Source organism: Nomascus leucogenys, chromosome 14, assembly GCF_006542625.1.
Source record: "Nomascus leucogenys isolate Asia chromosome 14, Asia_NLE_v1, whole genome shotgun sequence".
In the NCBI taxonomy this organism is placed as follows: Eukaryota; Metazoa; Chordata; class Mammalia; order Primates; family Hylobatidae; genus Nomascus; species Nomascus leucogenys.
This window is the reverse complement of record NC_044394.1, coordinates 6,892,115-6,907,594: the sequence shown is the minus strand read 5'-3', so window position 1 is coordinate 6,907,594 and position 15,480 is coordinate 6,892,115. Positions and strand designations below refer to the sequence as shown.

The 15,480-nt window shown below is 46.7% G+C and overlaps 1 protein-coding gene across 4 annotated transcripts in view; it reads right to left on the bottom strand.

The window, feature by feature from the left end:
* The window catches only part of MSI2 (musashi RNA binding protein 2), a 429,839-nt gene that overhangs the window by 281,255 nt on the left and 133,104 nt on the right, over positions 1–15,480 (bottom strand). For all 4 annotated transcript variants that reach the window (XR_004033315.1, XM_030827590.1, XM_030827591.1 and 1 more), the window contains exon 6: positions 3,239–3,331. Coding sequence is in view for 3 of the 4 variants with exons in the window: in XM_030827590.1 (XP_030683450.1) it covers positions 3,239–3,331 (93 nt within the window). In the remaining variant the exon portion in view is untranslated. The remainder of the gene's footprint in view (positions 1–3,238; positions 3,332–15,480) is intronic.

Sequence of the window (15,480 nt, the reverse complement as noted above, 5' to 3'; positions counted from 1 at the left end):
CCCTTAGCTCAGCCCCTTGATAGCAGTCTTACCCATCTTGATTGCCACCTGAAATAAACAGTTGGAGCAGCTGCCACCTCGGGAAGGATGGGATGAGGGAGAGGAGAGAGGAATGACGGCAAGGAGACCTAAAAAGAGAGTGGTACACCTTGCATGGAAGCTGTGAAAGGAAAGTTCCAGACTTGGAGGAAAAGGAAGTAGGGTGTGAATTCTGGCTCTTACACTGTCTTACGTGGGTGACCTCTGCTGACACTCAGCCTCCCTGGCCCTGACTGTCTACCTTCGCCAAATGGACTGGATGATACCAATATCTGCTGCACAGGTAAAATGAGGTGATGAATGTCCAGGTCCCCAGCACTCCGGGGCACACTGAAGGGCACAATATCTTCCTGTCCTTTGCATCTTGCCCACCGTCAGTCTATCTCGGGGACTGATCAGCAGTTGGAACAGGGCGCAGAGTTCAGATGGCGTTATCAGACAAGCCTGGAGGGGGAGTCCACACCCAGCTCTACCTCCTGGAGGGCTGTGACCTTGAGTCCAAGAGACAATCCCACCAAGACCCCACTTAACAGCCTACAACATGGAGAATATCACTACCAGCCCCCCAGAGAAAAATTAAATGAGATAATGTGAGTAAATGGCCTGGCCTAGTATCCCACACTTTGCACTCGCATATACCTCATTAAATTGCAGTTGGTTAAAGAGAGTCAAAAACAATTTCACACAGTTAGAAATGTGTGTGCACAGGGGGTGTACACATGTGTGTGAATATACTTCATGCAAGTGTGTGTATGTGTGTGTGTGTGCACATTCATTCTGTTTCCTTCAACCAGAATATAAAGTACCAAAGGGGAGAGGCAGTCTGTCAATTTACCTGTTACCTCCTTTCACAACCACTGGATTTACTCACTGTACTGCTCCCAAGGCCCAGCAGCAGAGTCTCCCTGACTTTGATCCTTCTGGATTCAAATAAGTGAGTCCTGCCCAAGGGGACACACACAGTAACACAAACCACCAGCCAAATGAGAAATAAGCTATTCTGCAGACAGACACAAATAATGCACAGAGTCTATGTATGAAAAAAAGCTACTAAAATATGAGCATTGAAGAGCATTATGGCTTTGATACATTCAAAAGCCTCCTTAGTCTTTTAATAAAACACTCGATAAGTCTGCACATCCTGCCAGAGTCCACAAACATTACTGCAAAATTAACTGGGCAGCTTCAGACCCGGCGAGTGCCATGCCAGGGAAGATGGTTTGTGACTGCTTCTCAGACAAAAGGACAACTGTTCTAAGGGCAGCAATGGTGGCCACTGTGGGCATGGCCAAAGCTTGCAGTGTGTCTTACTGGAGGCATACTGGGTCACAATGATAAGTGTTAATGAAAAACAAGAGAGAGAGAAACAGAAATAGAGAAAGGAAGAAAGAGAGAGAGAGACAGAAAGAAACCAAGGGTTGGGGACGTGCAGAGATGTGCTATGTGTTGGCAAGTAGAAGCCTGTCTGGAATACTCTAAAAGCCCATCTGGGCAGCACCGACTTTCCTGACACAAATAGGCCCATGAGATTCCAAGGCAGGTTATGGCTCGAAAAAGAAATCCCACTTCATGTTTGCAAACACTACCCCTGGACTTGTTTTAAAAGCAGAAAGATAGCAAAGAGGGCTCACCCTCCAGAGCTTTCCATTATGCAAGCCGGACCTGTCTCATTTAATTATTTCCAATCCCTCTCCCTAGGCAAGGTGGGGCTGGGTGACGGACAAATCCCCCTTACTGCTTTAAATCAGTCTGGAAGAGAGAAGTGCTATAACGTACACAGTCGTCAACACACTTGGCTATTCTTTAGACCCAGCCAGAATGAATCCATCCCCAGCTGACAATACCAGAAAGGGCCATGGGGGAGGCCTTTTCAAAACCAACCTGGAAGGGCAGTTCAGAGCCACTCAGAATGCAAGGCTGGGCTGGAGGAGGCTGGCTTCTCTTTGTTGCACGGTCCCCTATCCAGGCAGAAATTAATACCAGAGACAAGAACATCTCCATTTTGAGGCTGAATAAAGGTCATGGCCCTCATCCCAGACAGTAGTTCACAAACAGACACACCTGGGGACAGGGTCATAGCTGCCCATCACCCTGGGCAAACCAACAGCACAGAACCTTCAGCCTGGCCAGTGGGTGGCTGTGCCTTTGTACCCATGGCAAGCACGACACCCATCGTGGGAGGAAACAAGTGACGGAGCTTAGCACGGGCACTGTGTCTTCTCAGGACGCCTCAGCAGCTCTCTCCCACGTCAGCCCTTCAGCAGGAAGACCCAAACCTGTCAGGAGGAGACTGTCCCAGACCTGGGCTCCCACGCAATGTCCACAATTACTCAAAGATGCAGGACGCAGCCTCCTTGAACCTGCCATTTCCACAAGGGCCAGAGGAGGGTGGCATACACAAAAGCCAACACGGGTCAGCCCCCCTAAGGCAACAGGGCCATCTGAAGAATGTGTCGTCCTCAGCAAGAACCCACTCTCAAGGCACCATCCCCCTTCACCCACTAGAAAGAGGCCAAATTAAACACCTCACCCACGGTGACATGTCCCATCTGTCGGTCTGACTCTCTATCATACACACACCTTCTCACACTCTGTTTCCTGGCTGCTGTGGGGCTCTCGGGTTGGTCCCAGTCTGTTCCAGAAGCAGAGCCCGGGGGTAATTTTACTGCTGTCTCACAGATATTCAAGTCAGAGAATGCTGACAGGTACAGGCCTCGCATCTTTTCCGAGGCTCCGTGGGCATTTGACAGGGGAGGGTTCAGCTGCAAAGGGCCCCAGGGAGTCTCAGCTCTCAGTGCATTTTCCAAACAGGCACAAAAGGGAGAAGCCCAGCACCAACCTGCAGGCCTCTAGCAGCTTCTGTGGGAGCTCTGCCCTGCGAGTCACAGCCCCACATCCCTCCCCAGCCGCCGTCACCATCAGCTCCCAGCACAAGCCCCATGTGGCCAGCAAATGCCTGCAAAACTGCACTAAAAGGCCACTCTGTCTGTTCCTGCCAGCACGTGGGACATCACACCAAATGCAAGCCAGACTCTTCCATCTCAGCTTCTGCTGAATTTCACTTAAATCATGATGGCCAGGTTCAAGGACAAGGTTCTTGAGGACACAGCTGTAGCAGGGGCGGGAGCCATGGTAGCCTCCTCTTAGGACTGATGACGCTACTTCTGGCATGTGCCATCTAACCCCATCCAGCGCTTACCTTGCCAAACTGCTCGAAATATTGCTTTACATCTTCCACTACTGTGTTCGCAGATAACCCGCCTACAAATATTTTCTTTGTTCTTGTGACCATCTGCAAGAAATGACAAGAGAAAGGCATGGGTTAACCAGGTTATCTAAAGCAGGGCTCAAGAGGCTGCTGAAACAATCTGCTCTCCACATTTCTCTAGGAAGGCAATTTTAGATATATTCAAGCTGCATGGCGCGGGCGTTTAGATGTCTAAGGATGCTAGAGACAGCCACTCTGCATATCTCAGGCATTCAGATGGCAACCTAAAAGCTTGAGTTTCATACAGACACAGAGACTTTAGAACCTCATTGGCCACAACACACAACTTCATTCTGATGGACTAGCAAAAAGAGAAAAATCACATGTCAAGCTATTTTAAAGCTAAGAGATGTGAACAAAACAGACCTAAATGCATAAAAACTGCTGCCCAGAAACTATCCGCAAAACCTGTCAATAAGAAATGCACACGATTCAAAACTGTGTGCAGGCTGTCTACGCTGAGCTGTTTGTGCTAGGTGCTGGTATACGTCTGCAAGCGACGCAGACGCTGACCTCGCACCTGGGGACCACCCTGCAAGTTCTGTCCAGGATTCCTCCTCCTGATTTCCCGTGATTCACCTTGATTCACCCTGCATCCAGTCAAGCCCAGCTAATCCCCAGATCCCCATACTGTTGTCCCTGCAAGTCCTTCTCCTTGGGGTGCCTCTCCACGCCTAAACCTAACTACGGCAAGTTGTAACCTTCCTCCAGGATCCAGCACCTTTCTCCAAAATTCAAAATAGTTATTTATCAATCCAGCCAGGAGTTAGTCCGCCCTTTTCTGAAACCCCCTAACAGTGTCTCCATATCCCTGTCTTAGCACTCACTGCTCTCCACCTTGTGTGAAGTTACTTCCTCCTCCAGACAACAAGCTCTTGACTCCTCTACAAATCCTCCACCAGGCCAGGCACAGCGTCAGGCACATAGAAGCCAACGCTGAATGTTTTGTGGATGTACGTGTGAAAAAATGTGGCCTCATTTCCGAATCCCACCAGCTCCCAAGCCAAAGGAGTAGGAAGCTCAATGACATTAACTGCTCAGAGTGGGAACCAAAATCTTACACGTAGGAGCCAAAAATCAAGAAAATAAATTTCTTTCTAAAGACTGAGTTTAGGCTATGTGCCATTTTAGTTTTACTGTCACAATAAAAAAATAAAAGGAGAATGACATTAACTGTTCAGAGTGGGAACCAAAATCTTACACGTAGGAGCCAAAATCAAGAAAATAAATTTCGTTTTAAAGACTGAGTTTAGGCTATGTGCCATTTTAGTTTTACTGTCACAATACAAAATTGTAGAATTTGATGGGTGAGGCTCTGACCAGTTTGTTGGCATATAATCAACACACAAATGTCATCTGTTTCTACTGCAACTCGATGTGATGTAGGATGCTGAAGCATAGGAGCCATGGCTGCCTGGGTCAGTCATCACAGAGGCTCCTGGCACATCTGCTGAGTGAATGGGTGGACCAACCCACCTCAACAGGAGCCTGAGGTGAGTGACACCAGGGGTCACAGTGGTTACTGGCAGGCTGTGCTGTAGGGTACTGGAAATCCAGCTCCTGGGTCTAACTCTGGGTGTGATCCTAGGCAGGACTCACTTCCTCCTAGGTATGAGTTTTCTGCAGCACGAGATGCTGGGCCAGGGCTCCAAGGTCCCACCTAATGCCCAATTCCCATGAATCCACGAGCATCATAGCCATGATGCAGAGAGGCGTGCAGACTCCAGGGAGCTCTTGCTTTAGCTTAGTAGCTCCCACAGAAGACACATGCCACCAAAGCCTGCTGGTTGACGCCAAACTTGGAGTTCACAGGCTCCAGGGAGCTCTTGCTTTAGCTTAGTAGCTCCCACAGAAGACACATGCCACCACAACCTGCTGGTTGACCCCAAACTTGAATATCCTTGTCATGGATGTTCCACAGTGTTTTAAGAGGACACTGTTCTAACAACTCAGTATACCACCTACTCCCTACCTCCTCCTGCCCAGTAGAACCAAGCAGTGGCTTGCTCATGTGTTTAAAGCTGGGATTGACTGTTTTTTTCGCCTCTTTTCAGATGAATGGGGGATTAGATGAGATAGTGCGTGTGAAAAATTCTATGAAGATCCCACCACTGTGCACAGCACTGAGCTCCAAGTACCTCTCATGACCTGGTAGGCCTCTTATGCTCACTCATTATTGTCCATCTTCCCTTCTCACCCATTCCTTAAGTCTCCCTGGTAAATCAAGGTCACTTGAATGGCAAAATTCCATCAAGCCCTTTCCAGATTTAAATCTGTCCCTACACTCATGAATCACCAAATTTTACTAATCTAACTTTGCTAATGTATTCATTCAACAGATACATTAAGTGCGAGGTGCTGGAGCTTACATTCTAATAGAATGTGGAATGTAATCCACTATAAAATGAAGATATAATGATTAGCCTACCATACAAGGTTCCTATTAGGAGGAAATTAAGTAACGTATGCCAAGTGTCCAGCAGGGCACTGTGTAGTTGCTAAATAAATGGTCACTGTAACTGACCAAAGTCAGTTACTAGACTCATCTTTCAAGCTCAGAACTAAACATGCAGCGAAAAGACACATTACACAAAAATGTGTCTTTGAAAAGGCATCTCTTACTGCCCTATTGTCTTCCACTATAATTTCAAAAACACTTTCCTACATCTCTGCATGCTTTCAGATGGGCAGATATTCCCAATAGTTTAATTTTAGATTTTTCATTCCTTTTTTTTCCTTAACCCAGCCAAGTAATTAAATATCTGTAAAGAAACGCTAACGTGATCTACCAACATGCACTAATAGAGTTCTCAACTTGAAGAAACTCTGGAGAGCCATACTATAATCTGAACCCCACAGTCTCATTTATACACTGTTTAGAGTCGGGCGGGTATACGGCAGCCCTGTCTATATTCCAAACGTTCATGTGGTCCCAGAGAATTCAACAAACAACATGTCTTTATTCCAAATAACAGAAGTCAACAGATTGTTCATTCCCCAGTAACTGGTGAAATGAAAATATCTCTTCATACACCCTCCACCATTGCCTTGTAGCCATAAACCTGCCGAGACAGAGCCCTAAACACAGAGGCAGCCATTCAGCTATAAATCTACATAGTCCCCAAAAAGCCTTTAAAACACTTTTTTTTAAAAAGGATGAGAAATTCCAGGTCCCAGACAATGCACCAAAGTATCCAAGTTACTAAAACATCCTCTCCAGGGACCAGATCAGATACAGTGATGGATCCCACTCCTCAGCAAACACTGAAAGAAACTGTTTTAATCAAAACCTTTCCAAACGTGAAAAGGCCAGCGGAAACATGGGCAACCCTTGGTTAGCTGCTCGCCAGTGTCTCGGCTTTAGGAGAAGGGGGCACAGCTGCGGGGGCGACAGGGCTGTGCACAGTGACCTCTCCCTCCAGGGGCGTGCTGGGGGAAATGGGAAGTGATTTATTTTGAGAATGCTGCCAACATGACTGCCAAATGGACTGTGGCCTGCTGCACAATTTGCATTCTGGTGAGGGACACGGGAGGCAGAGAACCCTAGAGTCACACATTCTTCTCTCGGTTTCCTTGCCATCTCCAGGGCTACTGAGGAGGGCAGGAAGGGGATGGGGCTGGGATGTTGTGTCCTGACTCTCAGTGGGACTAAATGGAGGTCCTCGAATTCCCATCAATACTATGCAAGGTTTCTATGGACACGTGAGTGTGCACACACAAGTATATGCACATGCATGGGTGTGTGTTTGGGTCAACTCCAGTCCCACCCCTTGAGTCTTGGCCTCTATTTGCCTAAGGAACCATTCAGTATCCCTGGAACTTTAAACCTGGAAACAGTGAGCTGGACAAGGTTCCCAGGCCCCCGGGCTCTATGCTCCTTTTGGGTTATAAAAAAAAAAAAAAATTCTCTTTACCCAGTGAGAGAGAGCCACCTGTTTTCCTCCTAGGATAGGACTTTCAGGTAACTGTTTCCTAACCTGCAGCCTTAACACCAGTAGAGTACCCATATAGGGTACAGGGAAGCAGCCACTGCATCCCAAAATGCTCAGATGGCCCCACTCGGCTCCACAGTGAACTGAGACGGAGAGCCACCCATCTGTTTCAGGGAGCTCAGTCCAAAATCCATTAGGAAATTGATCTTAAATTTCCTTTGCTTGGAGTTTTTAGCAGAGAGGTTGCAGATAACGTTTTGGTATGTGAGTGCTTCCCACCATTACAGACACCAAATACCTACCCGACAGCCTTGCACCATGTGGGGACAGCCCCCTCTCCCACCAGGCGCCCCTCCTTTTATGGTTTAAGGTGTCACTCTGGAAAGCAGGAGGTGTCCGCGTGCACGTGTGCGTGTGTGCGCTCTTGCCCGTGTGCACAAAGGGCAGTGGGGAGCGTTCAGGCTCTCACAAATCATTGCTGGAGAGTTCTGCATCTAGACCTGTAATTTAACTAAACACCGCTGCTCTCCACATACCCCTTGGCTCCATAAAGAAAACCCCAGCACCCATTCCAGTTCGGAAAATTGCTGTTTACACGTAAGAACTGGCCAAAGCCAGTACTAACCAGAGCTGCAAAGAGCACTCCACCTCCCTGCCTCTAAACAGAGATCTGACTTTTTAAGTTAAAAAAATTCCCTTTTAAAAAATGTGTTTCCATCAGAAACGGTCACTAGGAATGGGACCACTGTTTGTATTTTTATAAAATAGGATAAAGCAAATGAGGTGTGTGTGTGTGTGTGGTGTGTGTAGTGTGTGTGCTGTGTGTGTTTTGAGTGTGTGTTGAAGGCAGAGTGGGGTAAGGGGAGGTTAGAAAAGAGAAACTACTTTTAAAAATGAGATTAAAGGGAAAACTTAATTCCAACAGCACTGGCCTAAAGATATTCGTTATCATACAAGGAAAACAAAAACAAAACAAACACCAAAAAAACCAAACATTTCTTAATCAGAACAAATACATGAAAAGGCAGGAAATGGCTGTGGAGAGCCTTAAATGAGTATGAGAAAGGCCGACAGAAATTAAATCAGCTCTGGCTATTATCATGTTCCTTAAAAGAGTTCAAATTCCCCATGATGAAAAAATGTAAGCCATCTTCACTCCCCAAGAACACAGGCTTGTTTGCAGATGATGCCTCATCTGTGGGAACCCCAAGGTGGAGAAAGCCCAGGAAAGATGTTAAAAATGCTGGCACTGGGTAGGATGCTGCAAACCTTCTAGTTCATCCTCCCCATTGTGCAGATGGAAAAGTCAAGTCAATGAGATGACTCGCGTGCTAGTTAAAGGCAAGGCAGGTAGTCAGGAGGACAGCTTTCCCAGGCTCAGACAAGGGCTCTGTCTATTACCCCATTCTGTCCAGTGACCCTGAAGAACAAAAGTGCTCACCAAATTCAGAATCCAGGATGAAATCCTATGTATCTGCCAATATGGCAGTCTTCTCCTATCAGTCTGCATTTGAGAATTAAGTCCAATCTTTGTATGGCAGACCCTTGAGCAGGGCTGCCTGAGATCACAGAACTCCCAAACACCAAGGCTCCATTCCCCAAGGTGTTTCATTCAAGGGACCTGCCCTCTAAAATCCCTACTTCTCCCCATATTTTTCCCATCCTCCCTCACCCTCACAACTGCCAATACTACCATTCTTGCCACCACCAACTCCACCACCATCACCCTCGGGGCCACCCTCCTGCCACCTTCATCACTACCATAACTGCTATCACCATCACATCTGAATCCAGTGTCAAACTTACTTAGCTTGCAAAATCAGAACACAGGTCAAGTATTGGGCATCTTCTCCAACTGTTTCTAGGATCATGTGTGGAAAAGAGACTGGGGTGGATCAAAAAGAGTTCCTCCAAAATTCGTATCCATCTAGAATTTCAGAAAGTGACTTTATTTGGAAACAGGGTTTTTACAGATGTAATTAGTTAAGAATCTTGAGATGAAGTTATCCTGGACATAGGGTAAGCCCTAAATTCAGTAACGGGTGTCCTTCTGAGAAGAGGACAAACAGACACAGAAAGAAGGTGGCCATGTGCAGATGAAGGCAGGGCCTTGAGTGATGTGCCTGCAAACCAAGGAATACTAAGAATTGCTGGCAACCACCAGAAGCTAGGAGAGAGGTATGGGACAGTTTTTGCCACAGAGCCTCCAGAGGGAACCAGTCCTGCTGACACCTTGATTGCAGACTTCTGGACTCTTGAACTATGAAAGACTGTATTTCTATTTCTTAAACCAATCAGTGTGTGGTAATTTGTTACAGCTGTCCCACAAAACTAATACAGAGATCAATTTGGGAGAAGCCCAAGGACACCACTGCCTTGATCTCACCTTTTTTTGGTGACAGCAGAGCCACAGTCCACATGGAAACTCTATCAATTATGGGGGAGGAGGGCATCACACCCACCCAAGCAAGGCAAGTCAGGCCCACTGGCAGAGGCCACAGGGAGTACATCTCTGCCTTAAATGGTCAAATGACACCTGTCTTGAGGTGAGGAATGGGAAGGACAAAGCCTTCTGTAAGGAGAGGCAACCCAAAGGTGACACAAGGATTCAAGTTCCTCTGATAAAACACATGATGAAGGCCGGGCGCGGTGGCTCATGCCTGTAATCCCAGCACTTTGGGAGGCCAAGGTGGGCGGATCATGAGGTCAGGAGATCGAGACCATCCTGGCTAACATGGTGAAACCCTGTCTCTACTAAAAATACAAAAAAAGTAGCCAGGCATAGTGGCAGGTGCCTGTAGTCCCAGCCAGGCTGAGGCAGGAGAATGGCGTGAACCTGGGAGGCGGACCTTGCAGTGAGCCGAGATTGCGCCACTGCACTCCAGCCTGGGTGACTGGGCAAGACTCCATCTCCAAAATAAAAAAAAAAAAAAACCACACATGATGAAAGTAAGGCCAGGGATTACACAAGGGCAGGCTCCTGCCTAATAAAATCTGAGACGTTGAAATATACTTTATACTTTTCCCCTATGGAAAAGCCCTTTTACTGGTGTCTGCTTCCATGCCTAGAATTCTCTGCCCTCACTGTAGATCATCTGTGGGCCAGGCCTGAGCTATGCCCTTCCCATGAGTTGCCTGACTTAGTCCTCATGTCAATCTTATGATAGGTCCCAGCCACTCTTCCACAGATAAGGAAACCAAGGCTCAGAAATGTTAAGCATCCAAAATCAAACAGCACTATGGAGTGACAAATGGAGAATCCAAATCTTGGCCCTTCCTATTCACTGCTCTAACACCTTCATTTGCTACTGTGTCATCTTCTTTCTTTCCATAAGAAAAAAAACAATTGGAAAAAGGGGAGGATTGAGGGCACCATGAGGAGCAGGTATGTCTTCACCTTTTCTAATTTTGCAGCAAAGATGCAAAAATGACAAGCCAGTTGTTCCTGGTGGAAATTTAAAATGGTGCAGCTGCTTTGGGAACAGTCTGGCAACTCCACAAATGATTAAACATAGCGTTACCAGGCTGGGCATGGTGGCTCACATCTGTAATCCCTGCACTTTGGGAGGCCAAGGCAGGTGGATCACCTGAGGTCAGGAGTTTGAGACCAGCCTGGCCAACATGGCAAAACCCCGTCTCCACTAAAAATACAAAAATTAGCTGGGCATGGTGGTGCACGTATGTAATCCCAGCTACTTGGGAGGCTGAGGCAGGAGAATCACTTGAACCCAGGAGGCGGAGGTTACAGTGAGCCAAGATCGCGCCATTGCACTCCAGCCTGGGTGACAAGAGTGAAACATCTCAAAAATAAATAAATAAATAAATAAACATAGCGTTACCATATGATCCAGCAATTCCGCTCCTTAGTATATGCCCAAGAGAAATTAAAACCTATGTCCACCCAGAAACTTTTACACAAGTGTTCATGGCAGCAACAGCCAAAAAATGGAACAACCCAAATATCCATCAACAGACGAATGGATAAACAAAATGTGGTACATCCATAAATATAATATTATTCAACTGTAAAAAGGAACGAGGTACTGACACATGCTGCAGCATGGATGAACCTTGAAAGCATTATGCCAAGTGAAACAAGCAAGACACAGAACACCACATATTACAGGCTGGATATCCCTTATCTGAAATGTTTGGAATCGGAAGTGTTTCAGATTTCAAATGTTTTTGGATTTTGGGATGTTTGCATTATACTCAATAGTTCAGCATCTCTAATTCAAAAATCCAAAATCTGAAATGCTCCAATGAGCATTTTCCTTGAGCACCATGACAGCACTCAGAAAGTTTCAGATTTTTGAGCATTCTGGATTTTGGATTTTCAGATTAGGGATCTTCAACCTGTATTTGATTCCATCCAAGTGGAAGTCCATAATAGGGAAATCTGTAGAGACAGCAGGTAAATTAGCCGTTGCATAGAGCTGGGGGAGAGGGAGGGAGTGATGGCTAAAGGGTATGCGGTTTCTTTTTGAGGTGATAAAAATGCTCTAAAATTGACTGTGGTGATGGGTGCACATATCTGTGAATATACTAAAATCCATTGAATTGCACCATTTTAAATGAGTGAATTATATGGTATTTGAATTATATCTCAATAAAGCTGTCAAAACAATGACAGGCCAGAGAGATCCCTAAGCCAAGAGTCTGAATGCAAAAATGACTTAATATAAACCCACGTGTCCAAGAAAGTGTGCCTGCCCACCATTCCCACCGCTTCGTCTCTCATCTAATTCCACAGGACTCAGGTCACCCACAGTTGACCACTGGAAAAAGGTATAACAATATTTTACGTTGCCAATTGCTAAAATTAATTTAACTTCAAAGGAAACTAATTACAAATATAACCCCAAATGTTCCTCCAAGCTCTCCCTCCCTGTATATAGCTATTAGCCAGAGAGCACCAGGGTTCAAGCTACAATTTGGCATTCCCTCTAAATAGCTTTAAAATTGGAAGGAAAAAAATAGCCCTTGTCTATATGGAGCTGGAATATAATTTACACACAATTATACAACATAGTCAGGGCACAACGTTACCTCTGATTAAAACAACAGAAACTCACCTACGGGAGAACGTGATCTTGTAATGAAATGATCAGGATGCTTCGGCTGGGAGCTGAAGCTCCCACCCTCATCTCAGAGCTCTCTACCTGGCTCCCTCCTAGGCTAATTTAAAAAATACTACTTCCTCTTACCCTAGGGAAAAAGCCACAGCCACAGGGGTGACCTGTCCACAGATTAGTATCAGAGAGTAATATCCTAAACAGTAGCACTGACTCCTATTGGGGGCTGGGGGAGGTAACCGACAAAGGTAGAGAGATGAGGGCTGCCTTGGAAAGCACAGGAAATTAAGGATTATGATCCCTGCATCAAGCGCTGCAGAGCGAGGTGGCTGGCTAGCCATCGTTCCGATCACAGGCACCCAGGCTACTCTGCATCCGCAGGCAGTTTCTCCATCACTCCATCCCTCCGGGAGCCCCTGCCCCCCAGTGCTCACCACACGGTGATTCAGACCCACTATGGGGAAGACCCCAAAGACTTTCTCAAGTATTTGAGTGATTACCAATACACTGATGCAATTAAAACCCATAATCTTTTACAACAGTGGTATTAAGCAAAATTAAGTAAGAAACCTTCACTGTTGTTGAATCTGCGAGGAAGTTGTGCATTTCTGCATACAAAAGAGGGCCCTCTAAAGCCCCAGCATGAGAAAGGCAGCCAAAGCAGATTCTTAATAAACCTCAGAAAGAGGTGGGAAAGAAAGAGCCAGATGGGATGGCGGGGCTGATATGAACTCAGTCTTTCCATCTGTGCCTGTCACTCCAGCGGTGGGAGCCCGAGTCGCCCACCCAGGGTGGAATTCTTCTGAAGACGCACAAATGACTTACGGTGAGGGGTAGGGCCCTAGAAATGGTGGCACGATGGTCTCAGGGCCCCATGACTAAAGCACAGGCCCAAGGTCATTCTGCCTACAGAAATGATACAAATACAACAATAACAGGAAGTTTGCATTTTCAAGCACATCTATGTATACTGAGACATGCTAAATAACTGACCCTGGTTTCTCAGATGAGGTTGGGTCAAGTCTCCTAACAGTTCCGAGCCTCACCTTCTCCGTTTTATAAAACAGGCCTAGGACCCTGGCTGAAAGAACACAAGCTGAAACAACAGATGTGAAATTGTAACCCTGGGAACACCAACCACACAAGGGTTCTGTCTCCTCCAGCGCAAACCTTTCTCCCAGCTTCCCCTTCTGGCTGGAAACTCCTCAGTGCCTATTTCCAGGCTGAGAAATGCCTGAGGTTCTTCACACTGGCTGTGCTCAGGGTAAAAGAAACCAGCCCAAGTACAGCCTTCAGGATTTAGGAACACACAACCTTGGTGACAAGCTCAGAGCTCCCAAATTGCTCTTTTCCCAAAACATTTCTGTTTATCTCGGTAGCAACTACCAGGGAAAATGGTTTCTACACAAAAGTTGAGCATCTCAAAGTTCCCTGTAAACAGGAGTAAATAGCCACCCCCTGATCTATCATCTTGGGGAACCTCTGAGTCCTTCACTATGACATTTGGGACACATCACGGACAGGCTGAGAAATCATGTTAGAACAAATGGCCGAGACTACAGACCCTCGGATACACGACAACTTAAGGAAAACCAAGCTTCAGAGAGAAGCCTGCCCAAGAGAGGATTTCCAGAGCCCATCCCTCCAGTAAACTGGGAGCCACCTGCCAGAACGCGGCCTGTTCTCATCAGCAACAATCTGACCTGCTCTTCTTAGGAGAGAGCGCATAAAAACTTTGCCGGTAGGCAGGTTCTAAAGCCAAGTTACCCCATCCCCCAAACCCTCCAGTTGATTTCACGAAAAGAACAAATGGCAGCCTCAACCCTTAGCCTTGATTACCTTCATTACCATATTTTAGATGTACGTGGCAATCAGTTTCTGATGAGCAAGTTTTACCTAATCCACACACTGACACTCCTGTAGTGCAGAGGTTCTCAATTCTGGCTGCACATTCGCATGGCCTGCGGGGTGGGGGTCGTTAAAACTTACTGATACCTGAGCCCCACCCTCAGGGATCTCATTGGTTCAAGGTGAGCCCTGGGCATCAGTATTTTTAAACCCTCCCCAGAACATTCTAATATGCAGCCAGGGCTCTGTCAGAAGCTGCTTCTGCCATCTAACGGGAAAAATGGCAAGGATGGAGGCCTCAACGAAAGCCAAGTTTTTTGAGACAGGGTCTTGCTCTGTCACCCAGGCCAGAGGCCAGTGGCGTGATTATAGCTCACTGCAGCCTACTCCTGCGCTCCAGTAATCCTCTCATCTCAGCCTCCTGAGCAGAAGAGACTACAAGCACACACCACCACATCTGGCTTTTTTTTTTTTTTTTTGGTAAAGACAGGGTCTGGCTATGTTACGCAGGCTGGTCTTGAGCTCCTGGCTTCAAGTGATCTTCCTGCCTCAGCTTCCCAAAGGGCTGGGATTACAGAAGTGAACCACTATGCCTGGTCTTCAGATTCTTGTTCATTAAAACTCTTCCTGAGCATGAGGGGTGAAGAGCCACAGAAGAGCAGAAGGAGCCTGGGATTTGAACAAGTAACTGCTGGACTTGAGTCCTAGCTGGGTAATTTCAGGCAAACTATGCATAAAGTGGGGGCAATACCTATATGTCACAGAGCTGCTGTAAGCATCAAATTATTTTAATGCACCTGGCACATAGTAGGTTTGAAAAAAGGTTTGCTGAGTCCTGAGAAAGACCAAAAGGGTAAGAAAAGAAATGGCGGCAGAGTGTCTCCAGTGGCAAGCCATGTTCATTAATCCACTCTCTCATCAAACCTGTTGTGAGGACCCACTATGTGCCAAGCACTGCACGAGACCTCATCTCTGCTCCAAAGATGCTTACATTCAAGTAAGAGCCTGTGTTATTTCTAGTATAGTAGAGCTGTGAGAGCACAGGGCTGGGCATGACCTGCAGCTTAAAGGTTAGCAGGGGAGAGCCAGGAAGAAAGGGGAGAAGGGCCTTTGCAGCCTGTCTGGCAGAAGGACTGTTAGTGGTCCCAAAAGACTGCAGCAAAAGACATTGTGGGATGCAAGGAGGATAGGCCAGGCCCAACGGGAAAGCTGAATTTCTGTGGGGTTTAAACAGGAGAGTGACTTTTCAATCCAGCTATTAAGAAGAAGAGCAGGGGGCTCAGGCGCAGTGGCTCACACCTGTAATCCCAGCACTTTG